This window comes from Hylaeus volcanicus, chromosome 3 (assembly GCF_026283585.1).
Source record: "Hylaeus volcanicus isolate JK05 chromosome 3, UHH_iyHylVolc1.0_haploid, whole genome shotgun sequence".
Lineage (NCBI taxonomy): Eukaryota > Metazoa > Arthropoda > Insecta > Hymenoptera > Colletidae > Hylaeus > Hylaeus volcanicus.
The window spans coordinates 1,499,068-1,509,934 of NC_071978.1; the positions used below are offsets into that span (position 1 = coordinate 1,499,068).

General features: G+C 42.3%; 1 protein-coding gene and 1 long non-coding RNA gene across 13 annotated transcripts in view; one reads left to right on the top strand and one right to left on the bottom strand.

Moving 5' to 3' along the window:
- The window catches only part of LOC128873136 (protein sprint), an 81,216-nt gene extending 71,323 nt beyond the window's left edge, over positions 1–9,893 (top strand). For 7 of the 12 annotated variants that reach the window (XM_054116471.1, XM_054116464.1, XM_054116470.1 and 4 more), the window contains 10 exons: positions 79–647; positions 774–1,473; positions 1,543–2,013; positions 2,138–2,282; positions 2,393–2,616; positions 6,009–6,469; positions 6,639–6,770; positions 6,864–7,106; positions 7,193–7,385; positions 7,459–9,892. In XM_054116471.1, the coding sequence (XP_053972446.1) occupies positions 79–647; positions 774–1,473; positions 1,543–2,013; positions 2,138–2,282; positions 2,393–2,616; positions 6,009–6,469; positions 6,639–6,770; positions 6,864–7,106; positions 7,193–7,385; positions 7,459–7,562 (3,242 nt within the window). In that variant the 3' untranslated portion in view covers positions 7,563–9,892. Of the gene's footprint in view, positions 1–78; positions 648–773; positions 1,474–1,542; positions 2,014–2,137; positions 2,283–2,392; positions 2,617–6,008; positions 6,470–6,598; positions 6,771–6,863; positions 7,107–7,192; positions 7,386–7,458 lie in introns of those variants that run through there. The other 5 variants (XM_054116463.1, XM_054116475.1, XM_054116467.1 and 2 more) reach the window with 4 other exon arrangements.
- Positions 8,200–10,844, bottom strand: LOC128873144 (uncharacterized). Its single transcript, XR_008456338.1, has 2 exons — positions 10,270–10,844; positions 8,200–10,191 (listed from the first exon to the last, which is right to left on the bottom strand). It is a non-coding gene; the product is annotated as an uncharacterized LOC128873144 (long non-coding RNA).
- Positions 10,845–10,867: the final 23 nt, after the last annotated feature.

Consider the following 10,867-nt stretch of genomic DNA (forward strand, 5'->3'; position numbering starts at 1 on the left):
TTGTCCATGTCCTTTGTGTAACCGTAACATCAAGTTCAAAATTGTATTTTCTCATAGATGCGTTACATGTGCTCGCAGGAAGCTCGTCACCGACGACCACCGTCGCCACATCGACATTCGTATCGTCGTTGCCTCGGCAGCCGCGGCCAACACCGCCCAACACTTTGAACTTGACGACTTTCAACGAGCCCTTGGACGCTAAGAAAAAGGACAAAATGTCCCCGGGAGATAAGCTCTCGCGGAAACTCATCTCGCCGAATCTGGTTCAGAGCGTGCGTTGTCCCTCTCCGATAGTCCATAACGTGGAGAACAACGTGCTGAGCCCCGTTCAAGACCCCAAGGTCAACTACGAGGCGAAATGCACCGCGGAAACGTCAAATTCGACGGTGATGGAGCTATGTAGGAGCAGATTTTCAAATGTCCACCAGAACGTTTCTACGTTCAATAACCTGTCCTGCGCGAATTCACCGGTGCTGCCAGACCTCAGGAGCATCGTCGGAGAGAACCATGCGATCGGACAAAACGCGAGGACGCCGCCTCCGCCGCCTCCAAGGTGGGCAAAGCCGGGACACGCGCAGAACAATTTCACGGTGACTACCACGGTGACCTTCAACGTAAACCAGACGCATGAGCTCATCGGTTCGCAGGTGATTTGCTTCGCAAACGATTGAAAGTTCGAGGTTTCGAGGTTTCGAGGATTTAGTCTTCCCCTTTCATCGCGATTGCGCTAATTTTCGTTTATATTCCCCCTTTCTCTCTCTCTCTCGTTACAGAATACTCCATCTGACCCAAACACGTCTTTGTTGAGCCCCCAGAGCGTAACCTCCAACAGATCACTCGCTTCGAACTTGTCCGTGAAATCTCCGTTGTCGCCAACGACGCCCGTGCTCTCCCCGATGTCGAAGCTAGTCCCAAACACCGGCATCAAAACGCCCAACGTTCTCTCGCCGACGACACCCTCCAGTACGAGCAAATCGAAGCGGAGGCGAGATCGAGAGGCTCGTAAAAATTCCCAACACTATCAAGAGTCGGACATTCTGGAATCGTACTACCGTAGTTCGCCGGGCGACAAGATCTCGGACTACGAAGACATCTGGAACACGACCGATCAATCGAATCATTCTACCTGTTCGCCGAACGACAAACTTCCACGGAACGATGGTCCCACGAATTGTCAGGAACGGCTGCGAAACTCAAACGACCGGCTGATGGTTCCGGAGAAAGCGTTGAATCCGGCCGAGAGGAACTCGAACGATCGATTACCAACGAATGAGCAGTTGATAGCGAGAAACAACAGAATGATCGTGCGTAACGAAAAGTCGATCGTGAACGAGAAGCTAAGTTACAGGGAGACGACCAGCCCCGAGTTCAGCAGTTTCAAACCTATGCAAGAGGTCAAACCTGCCGATCAGGGGAACGGCTCACCGGAGGAAACAGGAATGGGAAGGAGACCCGATCTGTTATCCCGAGTTTGTGAGTACTTTAACTGAAATTAGCGTAGCTGCTCAATAACGCGTTCAATAACGTTTCTTCTCTGCACAGGTAGCGCGAATTCGTTAAACAGTCCGAGTACGGTAACGCCTCCGAGGAACAAGCTTGGACTGATGCTGACGAAATCGGAAAGCAACAGCCCTCTGACGCCAGAGTCGAAACAAGGCAGTCCTTTTTACGCGGAACCAGCTGACGCTATCGCTCAAAATACAGTGGTAATACCCAGAAGACGGCCGCGGAACAACCCAGCGACGAACAAGTACCGACACAGCGAGCCTGGTTGGCTGCAAACACCAACAGGCGGAAACCCTAATCAGCTTCATCCGATCGATTGGGAGGAATCGGAGGAAACTGAGGACAAGACGCCTCTGATATCATCTTCGGTAGATAATCTGGCGAAACGACTCGGCACCAAAGAGACGAAGAAGATTCCTCGCGCAAAGCCAGTCCAGCCGCCAAAGATCAGAACGAAGATGTTGAACGACACGTCCTGGGCTGTAGACTCCAGCTGGGAATTCATTGGTAAATTATTTCTACGAGCTAGTTAACGCTACTTGACGCGATAATCCTTGTCGTTTCTTCTATAATCGCATCGACGTGCTCGTGTTGATACTATATGTATATGTATACTATATATCGTGTTCAGGTAACGAAGGGGACGACTGCGAGCCAGACTACGACTGTGATGCGGATTACGAGGGCGATAACGTGGCCAGGAAGTTTCCGGACGAGGAGTGCGAAAAAGACGTTGTTGGGAACACATTGACCGTTCAAAGTATCATTCTCCAACGGTGAGCATTCGACCCGATTGCTCGTCTTGGTTCGATGACCAACGATCTTGGTTTAATTTCGCGATCGATCCGAGTCGCGCGTTCGTTAAATTTTCTCGCGAATCCGACAGGTACCCACAGCTGTTGAAACCACCGGACACGTCGGAGTCGATGTACAGCGACAGAAACTCCTCGTACGACAACGTAGAGAAGAGGAACGAGAGAGAAGACACCGTTGACTCTAGGAAGGACCAAATGTACGATTCCTCCGAATGGGAAACGCCCGTAGAGACGGACGAAAGCGACGCGGAAAGGAAGAACAAGAACATCAAGGAACGCCTGGACTCCCTTCTCTGTGAGTTTGCTCTCTCGATTCTCTACCGTGATTTCTGTATATACCCTGTGATATTTCTTTATCCGTACGCGGTCTTTGTCTTCGTCTGTATCGCTATTATCGTTAACGTATCGTGTATCGAGATCGGCTGCATAGGAGAATGCCACGGATAGATGAACATCGCGAATCGTAATAATTTGCAAACGACAAGGACGAAACTCTGACAACGCTTCGACGATTAGCATGTTACACAACGGCTGGGGCTTATCCAATAAAGTTCACGGCCGATAAGTAATGCAAATTCCGTAGTGGAAGTTTCTCCTCGCGGTCCACGTGACAGGCCTTTGTGAAAAACAAGTCGACACTTTTCTCGCGTGCGATCCTTTTGTCGATAAACTTCTCGTCGAGTTTGATGGATTAACGCGACGAATGAACGCGGAGAGAACGAATAACGGTTGAAAAAGAAAAAACAAATAGAAAACTCGCTAATCTTTCAAATAATTGTTAAAACGAACGATTTAGGTGGCGTGTTTTGTACGTAACGTACATACGATTGGTTGATACAGATAAGAAACGAGAGCGAGCAACGATTAAAATAATATAGGGCATGGAAGAAATCGGTAATGACTAATGACGGATGAAATAATCAACGAAATCGGAACGTAGAAACCGTGACCGGATTTTCTTTGGCAGCCTAGTCGATCGCTGTATCGTCACACATTTACTCGATTCCCGTTTTGTTCGAGTTCGTCAACGACGTAGATTTTCCGTCTGACGCATCATGCGCAATTTCTTTCTTCTCGATCTTCCTATCGCATTATAGAACGCAACGTAACATTCGAACGACAGCCACGCGCGTCTCACCGCCCGATCCGACCTTCCGAATACAGTCTTCGATATACGTATCTCTACATACTCGGTGCACGTGACAATGCACTTCCACTGTTGTCCAAATAATGCCACTCTCGACACGCGAGCGTCTGACTGTCCAAGCGTATTACGTTGCGTCGGCGCGCGCCGTTGGCATAGAAGCGGCGTACAAACGATTTTCTGCTCGACATCTACTCGAAAAGTTCTTATGATCTAACGAATTTTCCTGATTCGATAATAGTAATGTTTTGGTACAAAGAGCAATATTATTGCGTTTCGTTCCGAATATGTACTAGATGACCTAATTGGCAAAGCTTATCTAGCAGAATCTGTCCTACGCGTGACGCTATTAGTCGTTTGAACAATCTGTTACACTAATTACTTATGTATATGTATAGCGTATATTATGTATATTACTTAAGTATATATATGTGATAAGCTATCGAGTAATCAGAGACTGTTTGCCATAAGGTTAATAACGTCGCGCATATCTATTGCAATATGTAATGCAACTTTTGCTGAAAAGTGTTTTGTTGAACGATTAACAATTTACTAATAGAGCGTTAATCTCTTCGAAACGTAATTTCGGGAAAATCGTTAAGTAACATATATCGACTTTAATCTGAGTGTGAGCATCGCGCGTCGATAGCAAGGTTTCACAGGTTGTTCACGTGCACAGACAATTCATCGAACGCGTATCGAGTCGAGACTCTGACAATGAGATGTCTGCCGCGCGATATACAATGGCGTATTAGAAATTGTTTTCATGTCTGAAAACAAGGCTGGATATTCCGTGAGTCAAACGACCGCTCGCTACCTCGCAACTCTTTGTCGAACGTGGACAATCGTATTTCTTATCGAATCGTTTCCTCTTCGAGCAACACGACGTAGTGGTACCTTTCGATGTTATCCGTAACCTTTTCTTTATTTTCCGCGTAACAATTTTAAACAGATGTACGTTTTACTTGTTGTAACTCATAAAAGAAGAAAAAAGAACAGGGAAGGAATATCTCAGACCTCGTACATCGAGTAGAAAAATTGCGTAGAAACGCGGTCGCTCGCAACATGATCAGGGCGTACATCGTACAACCGCCCCCTCCCTCTGGAGCCATCAAATGTCGGAGCAACGAAGTGGCTACCTTTCGCGAGAACGCTGTCGATTCTACAGTGGCAACTAGTCCATCGCCGATGCAGCCTCGTCTCGAGGCTCGTGATGAGTCTGTTGATGGGTCTCGATCGCGATCGTCGAAAACGATTCGAGCCTCGATGATCCTCGACGAATACAGTTAACGCTTTGAAATTGAAAGTGCAGTTGACTTAGATATATCAAGTGCGACAGGTGAATAAGAACGATTTCTTGTTCCCACCAACGCGACGCAATGTGATGCGATGCGATGCGATGCGATTCGATGTATGTAATGCGATCCGATCCGATACGGTGGTATATCGACGATAAAAAGGTCAACGATACAAAAGAAGCAACGATACTTTTTGGAAGATTTCCTCGTGAAAATTCGTTGATGAGAAAATTTAAAGAAAATCTTGTACCCCGTTCAAGATTCGACGAGCAAGGGAATGTACACAACGTCATTGCATCAAAGAGATGTAATTTCGAGGAGAATCAATATTGAGGAACTCTATCGAAGATCTTGCAAGTTTTGTGCACGCTCGATAATTCGGACCGGAAGTATCCTTCTCGCTATCGATCGTCCAAACTAAAGAAACATCTACCGAGAGATAATGGAGTCAACTACATAATGTACAATTTATCGAATCCGGAAGTTGGCTCGAATTTCACCGAAAACAAAAAAACTCGTGGAAGTTGTTCTCTTTTTGTGGAAACAATTGAATAAGATCGAAGGAATGGATGATCGATCAACCTTGGTCGATGAAACGTCGAAAGATTTAATCGTTCCAGGGAAAAATTGGCTGGGCGACCGTTTGGTTAGATTTGCCTTCCAAGTTGTTTGCTAATTGGTTGTAAAGGATGATAAACACCTCGGTGGAGGTAGAGGTAGAGGCGGAGGTACGCGAGCAGAGGAGGAGCCTCTCCTCGAAGACTAGAGGCATATTCCGAAAAATAGGTAGATGGTTCCGGTGCATTTGCAAGAGATTCCAAAATAGCGTGCAAGTTTTTAAACGTGAGTGACTCGACTCTCGTCACTATCGTAAACATCGCTCATGTTTCCCAATAGCCAACAAAAATGACATTATTATCGCTATAATAAGCACGCGTACGGATAAAGTCTATTTTCAATGTTTTTAACATAGTTTGATTATTTTCGAATGGTATTGGTAGTTATTATCGTTAAAGATAAGATAAAGCGACGATACTTGAATGTATTAGCTAAGATAGAAAGTTAAAAAAGTTTAAATTGCATTTGTCGAATACCATTATCGAGTATTACAGGAACATCCAATACTAACGAGCACAATGTCCGTTGATCGCATTCGATATCGATATCGATATATTGGCAAAGTAATACTAAACAATATACTAACAAGTATACTATTATAATTGGAATGTTTTTAACCATTTCCAGCTACACCACGGCTACAAGCTCTCCGAAACCGTGAAAACGGTGGCACCGGATCTACCATAAGGTTGTACGCTCTTCAACTGGCGGCAGATAAAACGACCACCTTTTCTCAAAACATCGACAACTTCATCCAGTGTACGAAAGAGGGTAAAGAAGCCAGTCCTCATGTCGTGATGAGGAATATGCGGCAGTTCATGTCCGGCATGAAGAACTACCTGGTGAAGCACGGCGAAAGGGAGTTCGAAAAGGAGGTGGAGAAGGAAAGACTGAAGCTGAAACCAAACGAGTTTCTAAATTTGGACGCTATTCTGGAAGGAGTGATGATGGGCCTCGTGGTGAGGCCGCTCAGGGAACACGTTTACAGACTATTCGTGGAGCATTACGCAGCCACTGGCTCGCTGCAAACCCTTGCCGAGAACATTCTGCACGCCCAGGGAAAGCACGTTCAGGATCTCGGTGTTCGAGTTAGTAGTCGTTTAAAAAAATATTACCGTGTCGCTGTGTTTCTCTTAGAATTAGTATCGTTGTATCGTATACGCCATGTATACGAAACCACTGAAAGCATAAAAATTAACATATTTTGAACGTGATAGGCTCAATCCGCAAATCCAGTATCAATCTCTACGTTTACAGCCAAAGATCATTCCTCCCTCGGAACCGAGTTTGGAGCGAATTCTCAAGTACATCGATCGTCTTCAGAAGGCGGATTCGCCTCTGGATAAGCTGGAGAATCTCCTCGCAGCCATTTCGGCGATCTTCAATTCCGTATGTAAACCGTTGCAACTTTGACGTCGGACCTTGATTCTGTTGCCTAAAACCGTGTTGATTAACCATTCGACCCGTTGCTCGATGATTTAGGTAAAGCTTGCAAACTCTGGCCGACATGTAACGCTGGGCGCAGACGACCTTCTACCTCTTCTCGTTTGGGTCTTAGTCCGCGGAAAAGTCGTGGACGCCGAGGTAGAAGCCGAGTATATGTGGGGACTGCTTCATCCCTCCCTTCTCACTGGCGAGGGAGGTTACTACCTGACAACGCTGTCCAGCGCAGTTCATGTTTTGAAAACGTTCAAGTCAAGCCAAGGAACGATGTCCACGTTGAACGTAAGCGAATCCATATCGACAAGATCGACATCATCTTTTAACTATAACGAGCGAAACGTTTATTTCGAGTCTACTACTTTTTCTAGGGATGCGGAACACCTGACTGCTCGTCCGTACTGCGAATCTTAGTACCAGACGAACTGCACGGATCCCTAAACACCAGAACGCTACCAGTGCGACCCAACATGAACATTAGAGAAATTTGTCGTATCCTTGCGCATAAGATAAGGTGCACCAATCCTCAAGACTACGGTCTCTTCAAGTTAGTCCACGGTGAAGGTAAGCTGTCGCAACCCTATATATCATTGCGATTTCATTAATCGATAAATTTAAACGAATCCTTCTTTTACAGAAACTTTACTTGGCGACCACGAATGTCCACAAGAGCTCTCTCATTGCCTTTTCGCTTATAAGCGAATCGATGCCAAGATAGCCTGGCCAAAAACCACCTCTTAACCCATTGGGGACGCGTGTCGGCAAATAGCCGTCCAAAGACGCTCGCTCGTCGAGCGGCACCGCCCGCAAAGGGTTAATAGGTATTACAGTAAGAATCAGTGATCTCGATTTCATAGTAACGAAATTAACGAAAATTTAAAGCTACTGTTAATTTCGTTACTGCACTATTTTACTTTAAACCTCATTCTCCATTTTCCAAATTCTTATACAATCTCGAGCACAAACCCCCTAATTAATTAAATTGATTTAATTTAATTAATAAGATTTAAACACTGCCAAGTGTAGACAGAATATAAGTGCAACGATGCGTCAATATAAGCGCGAAAAAATACGGAATTTTATCGGGAACAGTCCGTGTACTTAAATACGACCAAAGCTTTTCGTCGAAAGGACAAGCGAATGATAAATGTAATCATGTTCGTCTTCGTTTTTATTCGCAAAGTATTAATCCAACGAGTTGCGAATGCTAATCTAGAACGATATTATTACGCATCCAGTCATCGATATACATATAGTTACAGGTATCGTCGCGTTTTATTTCGATGCTTCTCCAACGAGCATCGAAAGTAAAATAAACTTCCGTATCGAACTTCGTTAACTAGCAATAACAAAGATGAATATTTCAAAGATGAAAAAATTCACCCTAGCGCAGAGCCAAAGGATCGATTCTTGAGCTGAAATAACAAAATACAATCGGCCCGTTAACATTCATTCGGATCTCATTTACTGCCGAGCAGGTATTTGAACGTTGAGTCGGCTAAACGGGGAACTCGCATTTCTCTCTCCCCTCTCTCCCTCTATACGATCAATTTGTTAATCAATACTAGGATTATTTCACCTTCACGAAATTTCGCCCGACCGACTGCTTGCTTTTCGCGATCGGTCCACGTAATGTAATACAACGAGAGAAAAAAAGTATCATCGTATATTACTCAGTATTACTTCAGTATTTTGTAAAGTTCTAACAAGAATCGAACGATCAATCAAGTTTCGTGTATGTACACACGAATAGTGTTCGAATCGAGGATGCTACGATCAAGAATTTTGTTCAACTTCTCGTAATGAAAATTCTGCACAGAAAAATCGTAGACGCTCTTCGAACTCGAAGCTCATTCTGCAAATAATCACTGTATGTTAACTACAGGGTGAAGCGCCTAAAACAGAATGCCTACACATGTTCGTAATCTTTTACACGTGAAAACCTTGTGGCGAGTGACGTTTGTTAACGTTCAAATAAACAAAATAATTCATCTCAGTTTCTTGTTTCGTAGGAATCTTAAACGCGAAGAAAAATTTCTTCGCTTTCTACGTTTCCACCATAGATATTGTGATATTTTAATTAGTAAATAAAAACATAATGCCATTAATACAAAAATATTTCTACTAAAATTCTACGCGTAACTTTCTTTAATAAAATGTTTCAACCTTAAACCTTTTAAGAATTTAGAAATCAGATTTAATACGATACAATTGTTTTTAAATGGATACATAACGGAAGTAACTGGGTGTTCTTTTATAGGCACTTCAAGCCTAAAATATAATCGAGTAAAACCATAAGAAACTTCCTGATACAAATTAATTAAACTTAAAGCACGAAAGACTAGTTTAGAATCTATTTTAAGTACTTTGTACGAGACGCGGCGGATTACTGGATAAGCAATCTGTACTTTAGACGAACGTCGCATATTTATTGGAAGTTGTACACATATTTTATTATCTGTCGGACGTTTTCTTACGCGCGTGTCGCTCCTTCTCTTTTCCGAATCTGCCAGGCTGATTTGGTCACCAATCTTAAAGGCTGTGGAAATAATCTCACAAAAAAACGTGAAATTAATTAACGAACAGCTATTCAGTGTTTTTAATAAAGCGAGGGATAGCGAGACAAAAATTGTTAAAGAGAAGAGGAGCAAAATATTTTACTACTGAAACTCGTACAAATCAGCCTTGCACGTTATTGTCATGAACGATGTGTAGCTCTCAATACGTTTAATAATAATATTAGTGATCTATCATTGTACATTTCTCGTATCATACCTAATTTATTACAAAGCGTTTTTAATACCTGTTTATCGTAATTGTCCCTCCGTATTAAACGTGCTTTCGATCCTTCTCTAATTGATTACGATTAACTGTAACGTTAATGCTTCTAATATGCTAGTCAAGCCGATTACAAATCAGGAGTTTGTAAAAGTACCGTTTTTAAATGTAACATCGTGATAGTTTTATTTGTTGAAAGGTATATCATTGATTATCATTACTTTCACCATAATTAATATTATTATAATTATTACTATTGTAACATGTAACACTATGCTCAATAAAAACTTTTATATAATTCGAACGCTGTTGAATTAAGATGGTGTGGACAATGGACACGCCAAATTCTTTGATTTAAAGAGTCAAATCATCCAATCACTGAGTTGCGATTACACTGCTCCCAGCCTACTTATCAAATTTTTTTTTGTTCCATACACTTCAACAAATCGCGTATTTATGACATCTGGCAATTAAAATGTCAGGCAATGTATTTATATTATCGATAGACAGACTGTTGGTATTTATAGCAATATTTTTAGTGTTATAAATAACCTATCAATTTCACCAGATTACGATGTTGTTATAGTTTACCCTATGAATGACAATTTCACGATATATACAATCCAAAATAAAATTTTCATTATAGCATTCATTAAATGTATTTTAATACCATAGTAGTTGAACTTATTGTTAGTGCTGTTGGAAAGCCCGGGAAAGCGAGCCGAACTTTGCTCGGCTCGAGCTGAGTAGTCATGAGTGATCGAAACAAGCGATCCGCAAGGTTCGAAAACGAGCCATTCGATTAAAAACTAAAGCAAGCAGTTCGAATAAACCGAGCAATCTGAAAGAAAAGAACAATTCGAACAAACAGTCTTTGCACCCAAAGCATTTTTTTTTTTTGAACTCGACCATATCAAAGATTATGCTAACCAACCATCCTGAAGTAATGAATGGGATAGCATCATTGTCCCAGAGGAATGACTAGTACCATAATTGTTAAAAATTATAGATTATTATTTATAACATTCATTGCAATCATATATTTCCATATACATTTATTCCATATACATGTATAAGAGCATATAGGCACGTTAATGGACACAAAAACACTATAGCCATTTAGCGGCGGCAACCGAACTAATTTTTCACATATTTTGATATTTGTTCCTTTTATCTGCATATTAATATAATTTTATATCGTAATTATCATAACTCAACTTCTAATTGTTGATTTGAACACTAATTATTAACTGATATTAAATTTTTTA